This window comes from Camelus ferus, chromosome 24 (assembly GCF_009834535.1).
Source record: "Camelus ferus isolate YT-003-E chromosome 24, BCGSAC_Cfer_1.0, whole genome shotgun sequence".
NCBI lineage: Eukaryota > Metazoa > Chordata > Mammalia > Artiodactyla > Camelidae > Camelus > Camelus ferus.
Window position 1 is genome coordinate 11,429,054 of NC_045719.1, and position 24,586 is coordinate 11,453,639.

General features: G+C 37.7%; 1 protein-coding gene across 1 annotated transcript in view; it reads left to right on the plus strand.

The window, feature by feature from the left end:
- The first annotated feature begins 3,176 nt into the window (after nt 1-3,176).
- Nucleotides 3,177-24,586, plus strand: part of TAF4B (TATA-box binding protein associated factor 4b) — an 84,015-nt gene continuing 62,605 nt past the window's right edge. The window contains exons 1-6 of the mRNA XM_006187169.3: nt 3,177-4,009; nt 13,311-13,456; nt 14,716-14,823; nt 19,503-19,664; nt 19,770-19,892; nt 22,916-23,005. Coding sequence (XP_006187231.2) covers nt 3,667-4,009; nt 13,311-13,456; nt 14,716-14,823; nt 19,503-19,664; nt 19,770-19,892; nt 22,916-23,005 — 972 coding nt within the window. The 5' untranslated portion in view covers nt 3,177-3,666. The remainder of the gene's footprint in view (nt 4,010-13,310; nt 13,457-14,715; nt 14,824-19,502; nt 19,665-19,769; nt 19,893-22,915; nt 23,006-24,586) is intronic.

Below are 24,586 nucleotides of genomic sequence, written 5' to 3' on the forward strand. Positions count from 1 at the left end.
GTCACTAAGAGTACATATTTTGAGAAAAAGCTTGTGTTAATTTTTGATCATGTAAACACTATTCATTCATTGTTAAAAGAATTAGAAAACAGAGAAATTTTTTTTGAAAAGATCATTTAGAATGTCTCCAAACATGTCCTCTGTTAACAGTTTGGTGTATAATCCAGATTTTCTTCTGAGCATATATCTAATCTGCTACTGGTTAAATTTTTTTTTAATTTACAAAAAAATGAAATCATACTCTGTATACTATTTTATAACCTCTTTTTTTCATTTAACAATATACCATGATCATGTTTGCATAAACGTACCTCTACAAGTGTAAATCTTAATGGCTGATTAATATTCCATAGTGTGAATGGATCTCTTATGTTATGATCATTTGGTTATATCCACTTTTTCTAGGAGCATGTCTTTCAAATACTAAAAATTTTTAAAAAGTGCCTTAGACTTCATTAAACCTTTAATGAAGGCACCAAAAATGGAAATCATTAATGAAGTCAAAACTCTTTAAAAAAAGTTTCAGCCACATTCCTTTAAGAGGAAAGGAATAACAGAGTGGTGTTCTGTTGCAGAAAGTATTTCAATATTCTGATGCAAAACACAGATACTGGACTAGGTTCAAGGTATAGAACTTGAAGGCATGCATTTCTGGCTCACTTTGAAGCTGGGGCCATAGCCGTCTTAGCCAAATAGTTATGTTTTCTCAGGCAGATTTTTCAGCTGATCTCATTTCACAGATAAAGAAGGCTTCCTGTTTAAATTCTATAGTGAACTTCATTTTGTGAAGAGACTGTAGGCACTTTGAAAATCAAATGGATAATAAGGATAATTTACACTGTCCACTCAATAACTGTAACTTTAGCTTTTGGTTTTGCCCTAGTTAATTTGGGTTTGTGTGTGTGTGTAAATTAGTAAAATATTAGGAACATACATTTTGTATTTGTTCAGTTTTGTTTTATTACCTGAATTGATGAGCAGAATATGTGGACAATTAACGACTTAGTCCCTCCTTTAGAAGGTGCTACGGTCTGAATATTTGTGTCTCCCTAAAGTTTGTATTCTGAAATCCTAATTACCAAAGGTAATGGTATTAGTATTAGGGCCTTTGGGAAGTCCTTAAATCCTAAGGGTAGAACCCTCATGAATAGGATTAGTACTTTGGACTAAGACAGAAGGTAAATAAATACATATTTTTCAATTCTTTAATTTTACAAATATTTTAATAGATAAACCTAATTAAATCAAAGTATAATCTTCCCTCCGCATTTTTTTTACATAAATAGAGACACAGGATGCGTTTTGCCTTCCTATGTATCCTGTTTTATTATTTTATGTTTCTATAGGAAGAAAATGTAATAAACTTATTACTACGCTCCAAATTTAGGACAGTAGTTACCTGTGCTGGGTAAGGAGGAGTATATTCTTTGCAACTAGAAAATTAAAGTTCTCATTAGTGAGGCAAATTCTAAAGCAAATATAAACATTTAAAAGAAAAATGTTCAAGGTCACCTTAAAGAGAAAGTATACTTCCTCAGTCAAGCCTCTCTTTAACTTGAGAGAGACTATTTACATACCTAAATAAGGTATGTGAGTTGGGGGTGGGGTCTAATGGAAATTTAGAAAAGGAAAGTCCTCAGAGCAAACTTTGAACCTCCCTTCCTCAAGCACTTACTTAACTACGCTACATGGGGAGAGAAAAACCAAGGCTAAACAATTTGCTCAGCTAGTAAAGAGCAGGTCTAAGATTCAAACGCACTAGATGGTTTTACTTCACTGAAAATGTTGCACGGCTCCATTTAATTCATTCACTTAGCAGATATTTATTAAATACCTTTTCTGTGCAAGGTGATTTGCCAGGGGCAGTGTGGGATATATGGTGAATCAGACATTTGTGGAGTAGTGGGAAGAGATGTACTTTGGCATCATACAGACTGGTTAGATTCCCAGCTTCATGGCTAAATTACTCTTTTAACTACAGTTTTTTAAGTCAGTAAAATGAAGTGGTTGTTTACAAAAAAAAAAAAAAGTAAGAAACAAGGAAATGTATCTCCTAGTGACCAGCACACAAGAGGTGCTCAATAAATTCAGTTTTCTTCTCTTCAGCTCCACTTGGAAGAATTTTCTATAAGGTAAGTGATCAAGTAAGTTTTCATAAAATGGGGAAAGTTGCGATTGATTTGGGTCACGAAATGGGTTCTTGATTTGGACTGGCTGAGATATGGGGGACAGCAAACGCAGTGAAGTATGAAGGCTGTGGATCCTGTCCGTTGGAATAGACAGGGAGGGAGGTAACCAGAAGCTGTAAATGGCTAGATGCCTGCCTCCCTGCATAATCTCCTTTAGTGTCGGTTCCTACAAACATGTATTATGACAGTAGCCTGAAATCAAGGCATCTTCTCTGACTAGATCTCTAAGGGGAAAGTTTTCCCATATTTGACTGTATTATTGATTCATTCACCACACACTTTTCACTTATTCAAAGAGTATTTTAGGATGGCACTTAAGATTTAAGTGCTGGAATCTGAGGATGTAAGAATCAAAAGATACTGTCCCAGTTTTCAAGCAGACAGACACGTAAACTAAGTTCAGAGGTGACGGAGACATCTACAGTAGCACGAAGGAAGAAAAAGATTTTCCCTCGGGGCAGCTCAACTCTAAATTAATTATTTGAAAATAGGCACACTTTACAGATAAAATTATACGCCATTCTTATACATTTAAAAGAAAGGAATAGACTTTTTTTCACTGTCAAATGTAATGCTTATTTTAGCGACGCTTTGGAGCCAAGCTCGCAGAAAAACAGTGAGGAAGCGTGACTGAATTCTGAGTAACCGTCCTCTGAAATCAGCCCTCCACATTTTTTCCTTAAAAAGTAGAAGCCTGTGGAGAGTTAAGTCCTGGCTTTTCAAGGAACACGCAACTGGGATACCAAGGAGAAAGAAGAACGCGGATGCCGCAGTTTTCGGAGTGCGGTCTCCCCTTCCCACGTGGTAGGTTTTTGGCAACTCGCCCCGCCTTCCTCGGGATTCAGGGTAAGAGTCTAACGCCCTCTGGAGCCGTCCCTCGTGACGCCACGAGCGCGATTCCAGTCTGTGACCAATCGCACGGCCGGATTCCGGGGGAAGCCCGGGGCGGCGGCGGCGCCCTATGCGCAGGCGCGAGGTCTCCGCGTGGCTATATAAACATGGCTGGCGTGGCCGCGCGCCGGGGCCGTGCTGAGCGCGCGTAGGGGGCTTTCGGGCGCTCCGGGTTTGGAGTTTTGAAATTTCTGGCGGGGGATCCGCGGCGCACAGTTTTGCTGGGAGGTGGGAGTCCAAGTGACGCCCTTCCGGGAGCCGCGCTGCCGGGCTCCGCTGCATCTGGTCCTGAGGCTGAGGCGCCGGGTTGAGCCGACGCACGTGTGAGCGCCGCCGAGAAGGCGGCGAGCGGCCGAGCAGGTGTGGCTACCGGAGGGGCCGCGCGGACGGGAGGAAGGTCCGGGACCCGGGGGTCCTGCTGTCCATCCGGTGCTCGTCACTGACTCCTGTGTCGCGGCCCCGGCGCCTCTCCTCAGCGATGCTGTGGAGCCGGAACTGCACTGGAGTCGGCTGCCGCTTGTCGAGCCTCCCCTCGCCTGTGCTCCCGGAACGGCTGCGGCGCAGCTGCCGCTGATCTACCTAGGGGATGCCCGCGGGCCTCACAGAACCGGCCGGCGCCGCTCCCACCGCCGGTGTGGGCGCCTCCGGGACCGTGACCATGGCCCCCGCCGCAGCTCTGCCCGTCCGGGTGGAGAGCACTCCGGTAGCCTTGGGCGCCGTGACTAAGGCTCCTGTCAGTGTCTGCGTGGAGTCCGTGGCGTCCCAGCCCCTGCGGTCCCCCGTGGGGACCCTGGTGACCAAAGTGGCTCCTGCCAATGCTCTTCCTAAACTCAGCAGCGGCCCTCGGCTGCCAGCTCCTCAGATTGTCGCTGTGAAAGCCCCCAACACCACAACAATCCAGCTGCCTGCTAATTTGCAGCTTCCTCCAGGTATGTCGCGCACCTTGTCCAGCTTACCCGTCGGTCCAGCCAGCGGTGACGCGGGAAACGTCGCAGCCGGAGACTGCACCTTTTCTCTGGTAGTTCTTAAAAAGTCAGCCAAGAGAACCTTTCATAATCTTGACTTTGCGGGGCAGTGATTTGACTTTACAAGCAATATAAATTCGTATTGCAGTTTTCCTTTTCATATTTAAGGAAAGCATCTTTCCAGCTAAGTGATACAGTAAAAGCTGGAGCAGCTTATTCGGGAGGGCCTTTGAGGCATTGGTTCTTAAGTGAGAAAAGATGGAGTATCGCCAAGTTTATTTTCATATGGAGAAAAAGTCAGTTTTTTTTATCCACACGCTTAGATTACGATGTAAAAAAAAAAAGTGTTTTTAAAAGGTACTTGTGTGTTAAGACTGAAAGAGAATTTTAAATTTAATCAAGCCAAAATAAGTTTACTGCTTTCTAGTAGCAGAAATGGATAATAGCACAATCTTTGTACGTGTGATGATTTTAACTTTCAATTAGAAGAATCTTTCTCACAGGGAGTAAATGCCAGAGTTGACAAACAGATCAGAGCCGTGCGGTTGTTGTATGTGAAGCAGTGTGTGAATGCTACAGTTAATGAGTCTGCGACTACTTTTTATCCTAGGGTTTCCTCTGTTGGACAGTTTTTCATGGTTGAGGCAAAGGTTTGCTTTGTGATCATATACGTAAATATGCTGAAGGATATTTGAGAGTTCTACTTTGTTTCTTTCCTCAAATGAAAGTCGCTTGGAATTTCAGTGAGGGAAAAAATCATATCTTATCTTTGGAGTAAACTCACTCATAATTATATTGTCTTCTATGTATTTTGCTTAGCAGCGATTGGAACTCTGACCAGCAAATATGGTAAAGATATGGAAGCATTTGATTCACATGATTTCAGTTTCCCCTAGCAAAATGAGAGGGGCTCTTTTGTAGCTAATGTTCTGTTTGGTCATGAACATTGTGGAAAGATTTTCTTCACCTTTGATGAAGTTCTGTTTCAGTTTTGTGTGGTACAGGGGTACATATACTTAAGGCTGTATGCACCACTGGATACGTTTTCTGCTTATTCTAAATTGTAATCCTGTCTGCACTCTTATAAAGTAGTTATGAATGTGTTTGAATGAGATTACCCCCTAATATGTTGAAAACGAAATTCTTATCTAGTCAGTGAAGTTTGTTTAGAAACAATCCAAGTATTGAGAGAGAAAAACTTTTCAAGAGTGAAAACTTGATGATAAGTGGAAACTGATCACCTATTGAGGGTGCACTGTGCTAAGCAGTTTTTTAAATTGAGGTAAAATTGACATACAACATTATATTATTGGGCACTTTTTATACATTGTTTGTACCCTTCTGTTTATTGATCATAACAGATAACTAGCTAATAAGGAAAGAAGTCTGTAAGGGTAAATTATTTGCCCAATGACACGTAACTCAGATGTCAGAGGGAATTTGAGTCTAGGTCTGTTTAACTCTGCTCTTTCCCCAATGCTATGCTTACCACTTGGTGTGTGTTTGTAAAATATGCCTCTTTGAATAGCAGTGCTAAAAGGCGATTTATAGAATTTTAGAGCCTGATCCTTTTTTTACACAAAGAAACCAAAACTGAAACTTATCAGAGCAAAATAGCAGCAAACTAGGACCACAGCCTAGTATGCACTACACGAAAACATGTTGTGCTATTGGCCACGGAGAAACTCCCATAAAAGAGAGGAGGTAAATTGCCTTCAGGAATTGTTATTTAGAGAGGAGGTGAGGAAGTACTTTGAAGGGCAGCTTTTGGGAATTTCTGCTGACATGTGGCAGAAGAGCATCCTTAGATTTGTGCTCTCATAGGTGCACAATAAGATAACCAGTAGTTTAGTAATGAAATAGAAACACTGATTAAAGTTACTTTTTCAACAGGTTATGAGTCTTGTACTATTTCTTTTATATACTGAGGATTAGCAGATGATTACTTAAGGATTCTTAAATTACGTAGACGTCAGCTCTGATTTTTCGTAGGTAGTGAATACTAAGTATTTGATTTCTTTTTACTTCATAATTTCCTCTGTGAAAACTAGTTTTAAAGTATATAAATATGCACCACAGGTTTTTCTAAGGAGATAAGGCTGGAAACAAAAAGGGAGGCATTGTGAGGAACTGAAAGAAACTGTAGCAAAACTCTGAAAATTTGTCTGTCAAATGTGTTTGGTGATCTCTTCAGTCTTCTCTTTGTGAACTTACAGGATTTAGGCCAAACTATTACTCTTTTCTGTTTTTGGTATTCTGTCTCTTCTATCATGTGTTTGAGAGTGATGAGTAAGGACTTGATTGCTTTTTTATGTCATAGACTGTGCTTCATAAATTCTACTTCCCAGTCTTACTGTACAGAAGTTTGTGACAGTTGCTTATGAAATAGCTTAGGTCCTTTTTCATCAACTTCTTCATGCTGAGACATGTCATAGGTCTTGCATCTTTCTCGAATTCCTGAATCAGTTCCTGAATAAGCTCTTGGTTCTTGTTTCCACCCTGGCTTTATCAAGGGGATATTACGTGATCATCTGCTCCATAGTTGTTACAGTGCTTCTGGACTTCATGAAATGGAAGGCTGTAGTCTTTAGTGCTCACCATATGCGTGCGCCATCCACTGTTTAGATTTCAAAGGCTGTGTAGTCACTTTAACTCCCATTTCAGTTAAATAGACTCAAAGCTTGTGAATCTTTTGGCATTAATAACAATACCTACCAATAACTTAAAATTCATTAATTCGCTCAAAAGTGTTGTCTCATTTGATCCATTTAACAATCCTGCAAGGTAAGTATAAGTCTCTTGACCCACAAATATGGAATGTCTTTCCATTTATTTAAATGTTCTTTAATTTCTTTCAACAACGTTTCGTAGTTTCCAGGGTATTGGTTTTATATTTATTTTGTTACATTTATTCCTAAACTGTATTATTCTTTTTGATGTTACTGTAAATGGATTTCCCCCCCCCCTTAATTCCATTTACACTTATTCATTGGAAGTTTATAGAAATACAGTTGATTTTTATTTATTTTATTGATTCTTTATCCTGCTTCCTAGCTGAACTCGCTTATTAGTTTTAACGGTATTTTCATGAATTTGTTAGGATTTTCTACATATAAGATTGTAATATGTGTGTATAGATAATTTTACTTCTTTCTTGCTCTTCTAGATGGCTTTTATTTCATTTTCTTGCTTAATTGCCCAGGTTAGAGCTCTTAGTACAGTGTTGAATAGAAGTAGCAGTGACTTTAGACATCCTTGTCTCATTCTTCATTTCAGATATCCGTATCTTGTTCCTGATTTTAGGGGGAAAGCATTTCACCATTAAGTATGGTATTAACTGTGTGTCTTAAACCAACCTTGCATACTGAGATTAATATCATTTGGTCATGGAATTTAACACTTTTTGTGTTGCTGGATTCAGTTTGCCAGTACTTTGTTGAGAATTTTTGCATCTGTATTCATAAGGCATGTTGGTCTCTAGTTTTCTTGTGATGTCTTTGTCTGGTTTTAATATCAGGGTATACTGACCTTACAGAATGAATTGAGACATGTTCCCTCTTCTAAGTTTTAGAAGAACTTGTGAACGATTAGCATTCATTTTTCCTTAGATATTTCGTAGAATTCACCAGCAAAGCCATCTGGAACTGGGCTTGTCACATGGATGCTTTTTTTGATGATTAATTCAATCTCTGTTTGGTAGCAGTCTATTCAGGTTGCCTATTTTCTTGAGTTTGTGTGTTTTAGGAATCTGTCCATTTCATGTAAGTTATCTAATTTATTGGTTTACAGTTGGTCATAGTATTCACCTGTTCTTCTTTCTGTAAGATCAGTGGTAATGTCCCCTCTTTCATTCCTGAATTTAGCAGATTGAGCCTTCTCTCCTTTTTTCTTAGTTAGCCTGTGTAAAGATTTGTCAGTTTTGTTACCTGTTTCAGAGAACCAGCTTTTGTTTTGGCTTTTGTCAGCTGTTCATCCATTCTCTATTCTGTTGACTTCTGCTCTAATCTTCATTAATTTTCTTTCATCTGTTTGCTTTACTTTTTATTTTGCCTCCCCCCCCCAGTATCTTAAGATAGAAAGTTAAATTACTAATTTGAATCTTCCTTTTAAAATAACAATTACCACAACAGTTGACCTGTGAAAAACACAGGCTTGAACTACACTTCAAACCACTTTTGAAGTGTAAGGTCCACTTATACTCAAATTTTTGTCAGTAAATACATATTATAGTACTGCATCATCTGTGGTTGGTTCAATCTGTGGTTAAAGAACTTCTGTTGAATAGAGAGGGCCAACTGTAAAGATATATACAGATTTTCAACTGAACAAGGGTGTGGGGGATCAGTGCTTCTAAACCCCACATTGTTAAAGGGTCAGCTGTATAAATCTGCCTCTAAACACTACTTCAGCTGCATCTTATAAATTTGAGTATACGTTGTATCTTCATTTTCATTCGTATCAAAGTATGGTCCAGTTTCCTTTGTGATTTCTTAATTGATCAACTGGCTATTTAGGAGTAATTATTTTCCATATATTTGTGGGTTTCACCGATTTCTTTTTCTTCCTAATTTCATTCCATTGTAGTTAGAGTGTACATGTTCTATGATTTCAGTCCTTTTAAATTTATTGAAATTTGTTTTATGTCTTAACATGTAGTCTATCTTGAGAATGTTCCATGTACATTTAAGAATGCTATTATTGGGTAGAGTAGACTGTAGATAGATGTGTTTAGGTATGGTCGATTTAGAGTGTTGTTCAAGTATTTGATTTCCTAGTTCATCTTCTGTCTAGATGTTTATCTTCTACTGAAAGAAAGTGAAGGGGAGTATTGAAGTCTCCCAAGTAATCTATTTTTCCCTTCGTTTATGTCAGGTTTTCTTCATATATTTTGGGCTGTTGTTTGGTGTGTAAATTTTTATAATTGTTAAATCTTCCTGATTCATTGGCTGTCTTATTAATTATAAAATGACTGTCTTTATCTCTAGTAACACTTTTTGTTTTAATCTATTGTCCGATATTAGTGTGGCTACTCCAGCTTTCTTACGGTTGCTGTTGCATGATATGTCTTTTCTGTCCTCTTACTTTAACCATTTTTTATTTTTGAGTCTAAAGTGTGTCCTAGGTAGCCAGCATGTAGTTGGATCCTGTTTTTAAATTATGTTTTTAAATCTGTTTGCTTTTTGATTGGATGTTTAATCAATTCACATTTAATGTTACTGATACAGTTGTACGTGGAGGCCTGCTGTTTACTTTTGTTTCTGGTGTTTCCTTTTTTTGTTATTGTTCCTCTGTTCCTTCTTTCCTTTGCATCAAGTGAATGTTTTTTAGTGGTTGCTCTGGAGCTTACAGTATATATCTTACTAGAATTTACTTCACATTTATATTAACTTACTTCAGTGAGCTATAGAAACGTTTCTCCTATTTAGTTCACTTCCTTTTTAATTTTTGTGCTATTATTGCTCTATATATTGCATCTAGATATGTTACAAACCCAACAATACCTTGTTATATAGTTAATACCTTATATCTTTTAAAGGTGCTGAGAGAAGAAAGGAACACAAGGATGTACTTGTAGCATTTGTTTTATTGCCTTCTTATTTACCATTCCTGGTTTTGTTCATTTGTTCCTGTATATTTGAGTTACCATCTGAAGTCATTTCCTTAGTGCAATACAACTTTGCTCCCACCTGCTTCCTTTGTGTTATTGTTCATAAGTATATTACATTCCTATATGTTATAGATTCAGTGATACAATTATATATATTATTCTATACAGTTTTTAAAAAACTAAGACAAGACAGTAATATGCAGTTATACTGTAAAATTATAAGTTAACTTTACCAGTGCCCTTTTTCATGTGAGTTTGAGTTACTTTCTGGGGTCTCTTGTTTTCAGCCTGAAGAACTTTATTTAGTATTTCCTGTATTCTGTGTCTGCTAGCAACCAATCCTCCAAGTTTTTACCTGGGGAATATCTTTATTTTGCCTCCTTATTTGAAAGCTGTTTTTGATGAGTAACTGACTGTTTGTTGATAGTTTTGTTTTACTTTGTTTTTGCCAGCAAGTGGAATATGCTATCCCACTGCTGTTTGGCCTCCATTTGTTCTGATGGGAAGTTAGCTGTTAATCCTAATAGGGGGCGGTTTTCTTGTACATTTTTCTCTTATTTTAAATATTTCCTTCTTGTCTTTGATCATTTTTATCATAATGTGTCTTGGTGTAGCTCTTTTTGCATTTATCCTAGTTTGTTGAGCAACTTGGAAGTTTAGATTATTTTTCATCAGATTTGGAAAATTGTTAGCCATTATTTCTTTGAATAATTTTTTCTGTTCCCACATCCCTCTCTCTGTCTCCTTCTCCCCCCCCTCCCCTCTCCCTAGTACTCACATTATACCTGTGCTGGTGTGCCTATCACTGTCCCACGTTTCTCTGAAGCTCTGTTCATTTTTCTTTAGTTTTTTTTCTCTTTGGACTGCGTAATCTCTATTGATCTATCTTCAAGTTCACTGACCTATTTTCTGCTCATTCAAGTCTGCTGTTGAGCTTTTTTAGTGAAATTTTTATTTCAATTATTGTACTTTTTAACTACAGAATTTCTTTTCTTTTAGATAATATCTCTTTAATGATATTTTCTGTCTGATGAGGTATCATCGTATCTTCCATTGCTTCTTTAACCATGATTTCTTTTAGTCTTTTGAACATATTTATAACGGTTACTTTGAAGTCTTTGTTAAATCTGACATCTGTTCCCTCTCATAACAGGTTTCTGTTGCCTGCCCCCCACCCCCCCAATTTTTTTTTTCTGTGCCACACTTTTCTGTTTCTTTGCATGTGTCGTAATTTGTTATTCAAAACCAGTATATTGTACCAATTCTAAATACTGGTCCTTACTCCCTAGAGTGGGTTATTATTATTTGTTTATTTTTTAAATGTCTGGGTGGATTACTTTAGTGAAGTCTGTTTTCACCACAGAGTACAGCCTTGGGCATAAGCACAGCCACCCTGGTATGACAGAGGACTCTTTTTCACTATTTCTTTCTCTAATCTCTCTATTAAGCTTTCTGCCTCTGCTGGTATCACGCCTAGCTATTAGTCTCCACTCATTGGCAGCCAGTTATTCTCTTATTTTCAACAGTGCCCTGGGGCCTAACTTGCTCTATAGCCTGATCCAATTAAATATGGACTCCTTTAGAGAGATAGTGTTTGAGGTTATTGTCTGAGGTTTGTTCTGACCCCAAAAGGGCCCTTCTTAGTTGACTTTTTATCTTGTTCTCTCTGGTAAACTAGAGAAAGGCCTATGGCTTAGCTTGTATCTGTCATGAAGCTACCAATAGCCTCTTAATTGTTTATTGTATTTGAGAGTGCCTTTAGCCTTGACCTTTCCCACACTCTGTTTGAAATAGTTTCTCTAGGGAGATACTTGGAGCAGGGACCCAGGACCTTGGCATGGTCCTTTCTGAATGATAACCCTGCTTTAGGAGTGGGGTACTGGGCATAGGTGGTAGCCTCTGGTCTTCCCTGCTTACCTCTTCCAGCATGAAACCTCCACCCTTTGAAAGAACTGGGGTGAAGGTGATCGGGGCCCAAGTATTCTTAGTATGCCATCTCTGGCATAGAGTCTTCCCTTTATGAGTGGGAATGAGTGGAACAAGGAGCCTGGAAACTCTTGGATGCACTTGTCTTAAATTTGTTCTCTGTTGTATGTAGCTTGGGGTGGCAGAGATGAGCGATGCTGGTGGCCTTCTCCTCCCAGGAAGATGCCTCCCAGGGAGCTTGAGAGAGGGAGGCCCTGTGCTGGCCACGCTGGCCGAGCTGAGAAGGGAGAGGGAGTGGGTCGTGGTTCAGATGCCACAGATTCTTGCTGTTCTTACTGAGTTTTAGTAGATCCTCTTTAATAATTGTCTAGTCATTTTCTCAACGCCTTAGGGCAATTTCCAAAGATTTTAAATGATTTTTTTAACATTTTTTAATTGAGTTATAGTCATTTTACAGTGTTGCGTCAAATTCCAATGTAGAGCACAATTTTTCAGCTATACATAAACATACGTATATTCGTTGTCACATTCTTTTTTGCTGTGAGCTACCACAAGATCTTGTATATATTTCCCTGTGCTATACAGTATAATCTTGTTGATCTATTCTTAAATGATTGTTTTTAAAAATAATTTTCACTAGTTATGCTTGTTTTGCTGGAGAATAACTTTGTTGAGCTCTTCATGCTGCCATTCCAGAAATCTAACTCCAGCTACGAATATTCTTGTTTGTGTCTCCTACTTACAAGTACACGAATTTCTTTAGATTGGAAACACTGGGTGAAATGGTATACAAATGGGAACCAGTTTGGCATAATCACGTAGATTTGAACAAAGCAGCTGTACCAAATTACCAGCATCCAGATGCTGCTGCACATCTCTCTCACACTTAATGTTGTCATTAGACTTCTTAATTTGTGCCTGTCTAGGTAGGTATAAAGTGATATCTCACTGTGGTCTTAATTTGCCTTTCCCTTTCATTGATATTGGTGTATCTTTTGTGCATTTTGGATATTCTTTCTTTGAATGTATGTGAACTAAAATTTTCTCCAGTTTTGTAGCTTATCACTTTACCTTATGATGTCTTTTGCTAACAAAAGTTCTCTTAATATAGTTGAATGCATCAAGCTTTACTTGTTTAAAAAAGTCCTTTCTATCCCAAGTTCAGAATGACAGTTTCTACATTGTGAAAAAGTTTAATAGTTTTTACTTTTTATCTTTGTATCCTAATGTCCTTGGATTTTTGTGTATAGTATGAAACTTTTCATCTTTCATATAGATAACTAATTGAACAAGCCCTATTTATTGAATAGTAACTCTTTTCCTCACTGATCTACAGTGTTCTTAGGAAAATTTGATATGACCTATCTGTGCTGTTGGGGGTTTATTTGGGAGTTTTATATTCTATTCCATTGGTCAGTTTGTGTAGTCTTGTGCTATACCATCTTACCTACTGTGGCTTAATAAATAGTTCAGTGTCATGAAGGAAACGTGTTTTGCCTTCTTTAGGAGTATCTCAGCCATGTGCTTACCCAGGCTTTTAATATTTTAAATAGTTTAGAGTGAAAACATTTTTTCCATATTATATGTGGTAATTAGTAGACATGAAATTCAGTATATACTAACTAATTACTTCCTCAGAGCATTTTATAGCATTGAAAGAAATGGGAGAACAAAATATATGACGATTATGCTTCACTTACTAGCTCACATTTTGTTTTCTTTCAACTATAGGAACAGTTTTGATCAAAAGTAATAGTGGTCAGTTGATGTTGGTATCTCCTCAGCAAGCTGTAACAAGAACCGAGACTACAAGTAACATAACTTCAAGGCCAGCTGTACCAACGAACACTCAAACGGTCAAAATCTGCACAGTGCCGGTAATATACCTTAAAGTTTTTTTCGTCTTCCTTAGTTTCCCAGCTGTTATCTTCATACAAATGTGTATGTATTTGCCAGTAAAAATAATAGAAGAAATGATTCTGCTCAATTTTTTGAATTAAATGACTTTCTTTGAATATGTTAATTCAATCAAGATTTTTTATTTTTGTCATTTGGTAAAAATTAAAAACATGGTTTTCAGAGGGGAGGGTATAGCTCAGCCGTAGAGTACATGCTTAGCATGCACAAGGTCCTGAGTTCAATCCCCAGTACCTCTATTAAAAAATAAATGAATTAATAAATAAGCCTAACCCCTCCTTACATAATAAATAAAAATAAACTGCCACTTTAACAAATGATAAAAAATTAATCTTCATTCTCAAAATTTTGTAGTCTTCAAGGGAATATTCAGAGGGCTATTTGCATCTCTAAATGTAAAGAAAATAACCATTCTGCTTCAATTTTAATTTGTGGTAAAATAGCAACACTACAGTTTATAGTATTCATTTTTATCCATATCTTACAGGAATTACCTGTAAGAAATTCAGAAATCTGCTTACTATTTCGTTAACTTGGCATTGTTAAAAAATGATTTATTTTACATACATGATAATCTTTCTAGGGTAACTGAAGCTTATCTTGAGTGCTAGAGTTTTAAAAAATGTATTTTTATGGGTTAAATTTCTTTAGTTAAATTGAAAATGCTGAAGGTAGTATAGCATTTTCTTGATGAATCAGCCTCATCCTAACAGAAGATTTCATTGTAATGTGTGATATCATTTTCTGCCACCACCCCCCACCCCCCACCCTGTTTTGTGCTCTTCCAATTTGATTCCAGGTTCTTAGCCAGTCATTTTCTCTATTACTGTATCTGTCAATGATAGCTGCTCCTTCCCTTTCTTGTTTGCTGGGAGTTCAGAAGATAGGTTAGCAGATTTTTCTTTATAATCATACATTAAATAGGATGTTTTATGTGGGAGCCAAAGAGTAAAATTCAAGATTTTAATGCTGAAATACTATGGTATTTATTTGTTTAACCAGTTGTTACGTTAAGAATATGAAATGAGTGTCAGCTGGCCAGTTGACCAGTGAAGCTTATAGTAGAAAATGTACACAAAATCCCTAGGGTTATAAAACCAGTTATAACAAAGACATTTGCTGTGGTATAGTGTTTTAATGTTTGTCTCAGTACTGATTGATTTTAAATTATTAATGTTAATGACTCTGTATTCTCTCTGCCCCCCACCCTCCCACCCAGAATTCTAGTTCACAATTAATCAAGAAGGTGGCAGTGGCACCTGTTAAACCGTTGGCACCAATAGGAACTACTGTGGTAACCACTGTTCCAAAGCCTTCCTCGGTACAAGTAAGTTGTGACCAACTTGTGGCCATATGAGCACCAGTTATTTTCTCATCTTTCATTATTACTTAGATGTTTCTTGCCAGATGTATAAGTTGCTGACTATGTGACACTGAAGAGAGCAATTTGGTATTATATGAGGGTACCTATCAAACTGGGAACTGTTGGAAGTATGGGAAACACAAAATGAACATCATATATATTCTTGGAATATCAGTTTTAGTTGAATATTGATCTAGATGCATCTAATAGTCATGTGTTGCAATATCTAGAAGCAGGTACTGGGATGGAATTTTGGTGTATGGGGTATTTATTAGGGATAGATACCTGTGAAGGGAAGGAGAGGAAGAGCGTGAACTAAATGTGGGCCCAGTTAAGGCCTTGGCCAACCTGACGGAGAGCTTTGGAGCAAATGTGGCCTGTCAGAGTTGTCCCACTGGGTACCAGCTTGGTTGGCTAGGCCTTAATTCCCCTCTGTGATCAGTCATTTGATGTGGATTCTCCAGGGAGAGTTGTGCTCATGGGCAAGATAATTCTCTGTGGCTGAGGCAGACCCTGAAGGAAGTGACAGTTGTCAGTCTAATAGCATTCCCAACAGCTAGGATACACAAATCTCTCATTGTAATGGTATATCACAGTCTACTCCTTGCATCCCTGGGATCTACTTCCTCATACATGTTGGAAACCAGCTCTTCTTAGATCCCAGTGGGTTTCTTCCTTGGGGAAACAATGAGCAGAAGGTATAGGATGAACTAGAGTCCCCATTGCTGCACACGAGCACCAACTCTGCTGATCTTGGCAGCTTAAATGGTAGTGTGACTAGACCTTCATTCCTTACGGATCTGAAGTCCAAATTGTCATGCTCTTTTGAAGCAAGAGTTGTTGCACTTGTTCATTTATCACAACTGGTCAAGGAAATACCAAGAGGCAGTTGAGTAGATCACCTGGATTCACCGACACATACTCCTCTTGGCTTCCATTGTGTAAAAGCAACACTACCTATTCCAGATGTCAGGTCGATTACCCCTGTCATGATAATGGCTCTTCTCTCTCCTACTGGTCCCTGGGCACAGGGAAGTTGAAGTGCCCAGGAAGCAGCCATGGTGTCTAGTTTATAGGTACTTCTGCTTTGTTCTTTGGTGAAAGTGTACCATTGGAAGCACAGAGCCCCCAGTGGGTCCTGGGGAGTGATGGTAAGTCAATCCACTTATCCTACTCCTTGATTCCTTGGTTCTTCATATATTTGTCCTGTTACATAGTACCATATAGAATTTTTTTTGGTTCAGTGAGTACACTGAGTCTCTGGAGGATGGAGGATGGAATTCCATCTTCATAGAGTATTGCTTCTGAGTTTGCACTTCACCTGTGCCTTCTGCTGTTGGTAGTACTTTACTAGGCCAGCAGCTTCTGGGTCATGCCATGTGTGATACAATCAGTAGATCCCATGGTGCTGGGACCACTGTTGCACTTACTTTGCAGTATAGAAATTGCATCTTCTTGGAGCATGTTATGTGAAATGCCATGCTGTAGATCAAACATGGTGTTTGGTGTTCCAAAATTATTTAACCATATTGCTCCCATTCTTTTCCTGAACAGTGAATCTGATTTTAAACAGTTTTTCCCCCCTAATAATGGCTACTTTTATTGAATTCTTAATGTGTTTGACACTTTTTAAGTGCTTTACATTTCCCATCTCATCTCATTTCATCCTGTGACTGTTCTGTAAGGAAGGATTATCTCCATTTTATATTTGTGAAAATGGGTTTAGAGAGGTTAAGAAACTTACATGATTTCTGCTGATATGTAGCAAAATGGGGACTTGAGCCAAGGTCTGTGTCACTCTGGTCTTAATGACCTCTGTACTGACTGTCTCAAATTCTAAGCCCCACCCCCCCACACAACCCCTAGGTTATTCTAAGGAGCTCACTGGGCCAAAGGGTATGGATTTAGGACTAGGGATACCTGCTGTGTGTTGTAGGAAATAATTAATGTTTCTTAAAATGGGATTTTTTGATGATCAGTCAGATGTGAACACCCCAGGGAGGTGTATGAAAGTGAAAGAGACTAATTATACTCGCAGGTCCTAGAAGCTGGGCGGTGGGGGAGGTGGTAGGGCATGGCACACCATGCAGGGGGCCATATGGGAGGAGCACCCAGGGCAGGCCCAACCAAACAGTGGGAATCTGAGAGAGAATGAGGACCCAGGGGCAGGTGCCTTAATTGAGGGCTTGTATGGAATACACAAGTAAAGGCATGAGGGGATTTCATTGGTGTTTTGCATGTCATTAGGTCACAGTCAGGAGGGCAGAAAGAACTTGTGGCAGGGACCAGCCTTATCATGCTGGTGCACCTGGTCACCTGGGCGAGGTGCTCACAGCTTATTTATGGGGATGTTGAGGCACCAGGAAAATAGGAAGTTTGAAGAATTGACAGTACAATTATTTTAGGAAAGGGTTTTATCATTTCAGCAGTATTTTGAGTATATCAGTATTTTTCATTGGATCTAGTTTTTAAAGATTTAGTACATATAGTTGTTCTAAAATGGTACATATGTGTTGCTTAATTTTTTTCACTGGATTATTTTTCCTATATATATGTCTGCCATTGCTATTTCCATGTGGGTTGTTTATACCTTTTCTTAATTTAGATCGATGTATATTTTAAGCTGAGTTGCTCTTCAGTGATAGGCTAAGGCAGTAGACATTATCAAACGGTGAAATCAATAATATGTATGCATTTTGAGGGGTAAAGCATCTCAGTTTTAGGCATTTCTTGGAAATAAGGAGCTAGAATTTGGATGACTCTCCTTGAAATGCAGTTTAGTCTGTTAAGTTTGCACATAATTCATTTCACTGGCTCTTTGTATAACTGACTTTCACAAATTTATTTCACATATACCCAAGGGTCTTTTCTCTCCTTTCCTCTAGACATGCCTAAGCAGGGCCACTGAAGGTCTTGCAAAGCATGGAAGTACTGTTGGCTGGTCTAGAATATCGAGAGTTATGTATGGTTCAGTTTAAGACAGTCCTTCTGTTACTGCAGTGTGATCACGTGCCTAGAGTGAGACCGGGGTGGTGCATCTCCATGCCTCTTAAGAGGTGGCCTTGGCATGGAAGGTGCAGGTATCTGGTACAGGTAGTAGCTACAGGTAGTGGCTATATTAGAAGGAGTTATGAAGGATACATTTTGTACTGGAGACAGAATAAAATATTGACAAAGAAAGTAGAAATGCTCTAAATGCTCCCTTTACTCATAAAAAATCGGACTCTTTTCCTCAGCTCGCATTTCATTGGGCCTTATCTTGCTTCAGAAGGAAAAGGGACAATACTCCCCTGAGGAACTGCTCCCACTAGTCCCGTGAAGTAATTGTAATCACCAGCTAACATTCCAGATTACACTTCATTAAATACAGTGGTACAAAGGGTTAATGGCAGAGTATGAAATAGACTTACCGAAGAAGGAGTATGTATTTACTGTACATAAACCTAAAACAAGTTTATTAAAAAATCTCCAAAAGGATTCAGAGGAAACTGCATAGTTGTTGTCCTTAAAGAGCAGGACTAAGGTTAAAATAGGAGGAAATTTGATTTTCATTGTTGTCTTTGAGGTCTGTTTGTATTTAGTAAAATTATACTAGTGTAGGTATGATTTTTAATTTTACCGTTTTTGCTTAACATTTCATCATGAGCTTTAATCTTCATCATTAATCAGTGTTTTTGGTTTCTTTCTCACTTTTACCTTCAAAAGTTTCTTGTCTAATATATGCTTCGGTCTTTTTAAAGTGGGAAATTTTGGTGTTACTTGAATTCACTTGTCTTGGCTATTGCAGAAATTTTCTTGAAGGTAATAGCAACCTGATCTTTTTGTGTTGCATGCGTGTAGAACATAAGCATTTGAATTCAAATGATGGTGCAGTGTTCAGTTTTCTGTGTGAATTGTAAATACTATTCTATCCCCAGCCCCCAAACTTTACTCATTTTCTATAACTTTCAGTGTTTGTCTTTAAAATCAGGTTGTTGCTTTATCTCAGTATAGTTGTCTAAATTACTACCCAACTTGTGAGTTCTTGTATTAAACTGTTTATCCTGCAGGTGGTGCCATAATCACACCTCATTTAGTAGAGGATAGAAGAGACAAATTCTTTTCAGTGTGAAAATAAGATAACCACATTTTGTAATATTTGTTATGCCTTTCCTAATAGTCTACATAAAAGCAGCTTATCTGAATACAAGATGATCAGTAGATCTCTCAGCTTTGTACTTAATAAAAAGCAGAATATTACAGATTAGGAAATTCTGTATTTTCATATAAAGACTTACTATTTCAAATCCTCAATATTATTTGAGGGCTGTGTGCTTAGCACTATTTTTCAAAAACATTCCCAGGGTAGTAGGTACCTTTGCTGTCCTTTTTTACAGGAAGGAATCAGAGAGTTCGCAATAATAAGTAACTTGCCTGAGGTCAGCGCTCAGCTGTCAGTGAAAAGCAGATAGCTAGATGAGAATGAAACTCAGAGCTGCTAGAATCCAGAGCTGGGACAATGGGTTACATTGATTAGACTAGTAGAGCATAACATAAAAGCAAGGTTGTCAAGATCCACTTACAGTCTGGGTGTGAAATGAGGCGCCCACCGTGACACATAGCGTAGTAATACGTAACTCAGCTTCTACTGCTTTTACTTTCAGTCTGTGGCTGTGCCAGCCAACGTTGTCACAGTTACGCCTGTAAAGCCCTTGAATACTGTAACTACCTTGAAGCCTTCAAGTTTGGGAGCACCATCCATCCCCTCAAATGAGCCCCATCCCAAAGCAGAGAACTCAGCTGCTGCTCAGACTAACCTTTCTCCGGTAAGCTCTCACTTGCAATTTACCTAAATACAGCTCTTTACAAGTTTTATTGATTTTATGTTCTAGCTAACATGTGTAAGTGTTTGTTTCTATTTCTGTATTTAGACGATGCTAGAAAATGTGAAGAAATGTAAGAACTTTCTGGCAATGTTAATAAAACTAGCATGTAGTGGATCGCAGTCCCCGGAAATGGGGCAGAACGTGAAGAAGTTGGTGGAGCAACTTTTGGTAAGTTGGTACTGTAAAATCTTGCAAGCTCTGTAAGTGTCCATAAAACATGTTTTAAATGGGAAACAAATATTTTAAAATGAGGTTTATCTTACGTGGATTTTTGGATAAACTTTGCTTTTGCTTCTTAAAAGCTTTGTAATGATTATAAATCTTTGTAATGGTTGTAAATCTATTCTATGCAGTTGTTCCTCAGTATCCATGAAGGTTGGTTCCAGAATCTGCCCTGTGTACCAAAACCCGCGGATGCTCAAGTTTCAGAGCCCTTGGTATCTGTTGGTTCCGCAGCTGTGGATTCAACCAACCACGGATTGTTAAGCATAGTAGTAAACCGATCCGTGGTTGGTTGAATCTGCGGGTGCGAAAAGTGCGGGTACGAAGGGCCGACTGTATCACTTTGTTTGCTAGTCCTGCTTCCCTTAGACTAAAAAGGGCTTTGGAGAGAAGGTTGACCATTTGGGCAAATAAAACTTTATTGTTAGAATTGGAAATGTCGGAAAGCCAGACTGTCAACAAATAAGGAAATTCAGTTCTGTATGTCCTAACAACAAATTTTGGGACCTGTGGAAGTGAGGTAAACCTTCTTATGTCTCAGTTTCCTTCTTTATAAGATGAGAAGAATAAATGTAATGATTATTGAAGTTTAAATGAGTGCCTTTTATATGCCAAATTACACGCTCTTGGTTTCTTATGTCCTCTTTCAGGTAAAATGCTTTGATACTTTAAAGCAGATGAAGGTAGAAATTAGCAAATATTACATATTATTTGCTTAAGAAATATGCTGAAAATACAACAGACAAGTATAATTTTGAATTTTTTTAGTTATTGAAATCTATACATTTCTCTGACCATGTGAGAATTTTTTGTGTGTGTATTTTCCATATAAAAATGGTCACATTTTTCCAGCAGAAAATGTGTATATTTCAAATATTGTACAGGAGAACAAATGTAGTTTATAAATATTAAAATGTCTTCTTTACTATTTTTTTTTTTTGTGCTACCTGTGATTTGTTAGAGATAGAGTACATTTGAAATGGTTAGTTTTCCATTTGGGAAAACTATTTTAGATATTTAAAATAAGTCATAAACAAATTTTTAATTTAAGTTTGAGCACCTTTTGTTAAAAGTAAACATTGAGCTTTTGGTTTTCCATTTTCAAGATATGCTAGTTTTGAAAGGGGATCTGGTGGCTTGTTTCTCTGAGATGGAGAGGCATGATGGATGGAAAGGAACACATATTCAGTAAAATGTTAAAAAATTTTTAAGTACGAAAGATTTTTGTGAATTTTGTGGACAGCTAGGAGCAGTCAGGAATTAATCAAATATCTTTTCCAGCTTGAGATCTATGCAGCTTAAAACAGCAAATTGCAATTGTCAGTTATTTTTTTAAAATTTACTAACTTATTTAAAAATAACAATAAACCCATTGCAAGTTAACATACAATAACATTTAAATGAAAATTCTAGTTTCCAAAACAAAATTGAGTGAAAAGAGTGGCCATTTCTTTACATTTTTGCAAATTCTTTAATATCTGACTTAATGGAAGACAGCTGGATTCTCATATCTGCTGCGTTTAATCTGTTCTGTGATGTGTTATTTGGTCAGAGTATTTGGAGAATATTTGGCCTTATGAAGAGGTAGTTGGAAAAGTATTTTAAGAGCTTTTCTCCAGATCATTATGGATATTCTTTAGAGTCCCCTGGTTTATCTTTTACCCTGAATGAATTATTTACCCATGTATGACTTTTGTAACAGCTCAAATTTGGTCATCTGGAAAATATTGGCTCACTGAGTTGTATAGATCTTCCAAATGTTGACAGATTTGTTATTTAAGATATCAAAAAATCACACTTGTAATCTCACCAACGATCTCATCAGAAAATTTTTTCAGTGCAGGGAAGCTATCAAGCTCAGGATTGTGGTTACAAATTTTCCAAAATTCTGATTTTGGCTTAAGAGTTTTAATTTTTATCATTAGCAACAGATACTGTCAGTTGTTATCTGTATAGTGGCAAGCTTGACTTGTTTTTTGAGAGTCTATCAAAATACCCCAGTGTTAATGACCACAGCTGGTTTGACATTCTTTCCAGTAAATGAAACAGAAAAGCAGCTAGTTCAGCTAGCAACAAAATCACAAAGTGCTTTTCCTTGAGCATCTTACATTGGTCCATTCTATGTGTGGTTCCCATTACATTACACAAAATATTAAGAAGATGTCTACTGAAGGGTTGAGATTTAGTAAAATTAAATTTTACTGCTTTGTCGAGGACAGTTTAAAGTGGAGCTGGCTCTAGTTTTCATTCTTTTACCACACACGCATAGCAGTGGAGAGTACTCTGACAACTATTTCAGTTTGTTGCCATTGCCTTTCTTGCCAGCAGTTTTACCCACTGTTGCTTTTGTACTGTCAGTGCAGATCTCAGCACAGTGAAAAAGACTGAGAAACGATTAGTGGGAATAATTTAGATCTCATAGACCCCTGAAATGCTTAGAGTCCAAAACAGTATGGAACGGTTCCTAAGTCCTTTAAAACAATAGCATATCTATTACAGTGGCCTTGTAGTAGCATTCTAAAAATACAGTCTAACCTCAGTTAAAATAATTTAAAAATTGAAAAAGCAGAAAACAAAAAAACCTCCAAGACCCCCAGAACAAATGACTTCCAGTTCCCTACCTAAGAAATGTGGGACTCCAGTGTCTTCACTTCTTAATTTTGCTACAGACTGTAGTACTGTCCCCTTATTCAGCCAGTCAGCCCTTCTCTCACTGTGCTTAATGGGATCTTAAAAAAAAAAAAAAAAAAAATTATCTCTTCATTGTATTCTGTCTGAATTAAAAAAAAAAACAAACCCTGTATATTCATTCATTTCATAGGGGACATGAATAAAAATGCCCCCATTTAATGATGGACTTTGAATTTATCACTGCTTAAAGCTTGCTATATCTACAATCATGAATTAAACATTTTTTCTCTTAAAATATTTGTAGACCTAAAAGTATTTTTTTTTCCTCCATTCCTCAGGATGCAAAAATTGAAGCAGAAGAATTTACTAGACAACTGTATGTTGAACTCAAGTCTTCACCTCAGCCTCACCTAGTTCCTTTTCTTAAGGTAGAGTTATATGTTACTTTGAAGAAATTGTTTGGATTAGATTAAAGTAATTTAAAATCTGAATATTTCAGTAGGATAGCAATTTAATGTGAAGATACTAACAGTGTAGGAGAAACCTCTCAGAGCTGTTGTAATCTGTACAGCATGTTTATAATTCATATTCTTTAGATTGGGACCCATTGGGAAAATAGAAGTAACATTTCATTCATGAACATAACTTAATGATTATATTATTTAGTGCTTGTATCCTCAGATTCTTGACTTTAGAACAAAGCAAAGACCCTATTTTTCTAATGACTCATGTTGTCTTAGAAATAATAAACCACATAGTGCCAAATTTAATGAGAAAGCTATTATTTTTAAAAATTAATTCATATTATTAGTAGGCACATAATATGAGATTTATTGAATTAAGTAGAATTTTGATGGAGAACAGTAAGTTTGATAATAAGAACTTAATTTGGCAGACTGGAAAAATGTATTACTTTTGGATACTTAGAAGCTGAAAAGGAACTGAATTGAAATTTATGGAGTCATTAAAACCTGGGATTATAGTGAACCAAAGACTCATCCCACGTATTTTGAAATAATGGAATGAAGAGTTGCCTTTAGAAACATTTGACTAAAGTGTCTAGGGGAGAGGAAAGAGACTTCGTAGTGGAAGACTCCTTTTAGTTTCCTCATGAGTGAAGAGTGGGAAATGAGATGGAGCACCCCATTTTCAGAAGGCTATTAAAATATTCAGAGTTGTCTCTAGGAGCGTGACTGCGCATGTCGATCAGGGGGGTGCTAATCCTGTGATATGAAGTGTGACCAAAGAAACTGAGAATATTTTAGTCAGAGGAGACTTGGTCTGGAGAAGGGAAGGTTGAAGGGTAAGCACAGCAGTGAAAAATCAAATGACTAGTGCCCTGTTTGCAGGTGCCTCTCTTGACTGGGAAGTTAGAGGCAGCTTTTCCTTGGGCCCCTTTCAGTGCTCTGTGAGCTGTCGGTCTCTACGTGACACTGACCACTCTTTTTTAGTGTATCTGTATTTTATACCCAACTGGAGACACTGGGGGGAAGGAGGGAAGGAAGTAAGCACCTACTATGTGTTCTGTGCTTGGTAGATACTTTATTTTTAATTTGCCTTGTTTGGATTTAATTTTCCTGTCAGTCTTCGAGAATCAGGGCTAGATAGTATAGTATTTTCCATTTTGGAGATGAGAAAATTATTTAAATTGACTTAACTTTTGGTTAAACACACAGGTCTAGGATTTAGCTTGACTCTATTGACTGTATAACGCTAACTTGAGGTTACCAAATATTATCGTCCAGTATTTGCGCTTTATATCAGTTTACTAATGACTATGAAGTTTATGCCTTTTTCTTGAGAATATTTTTTTCTCATCCTTGAGAGCTCTGGAGGTTGGGTATTGCATAAGGATTGAGGAATTCAGCATTTAGGCTTAACTCTGGCCAGGTGATCAAGAGAGAATTTAACATATATATTTTTATTGTTGTCTCTAAAATTCTTACCACTTTGACACTTCTTTCCAGTTGTGTTTTTCTCAGGTCCCCCCATCTTAGATTTCTTGCTTA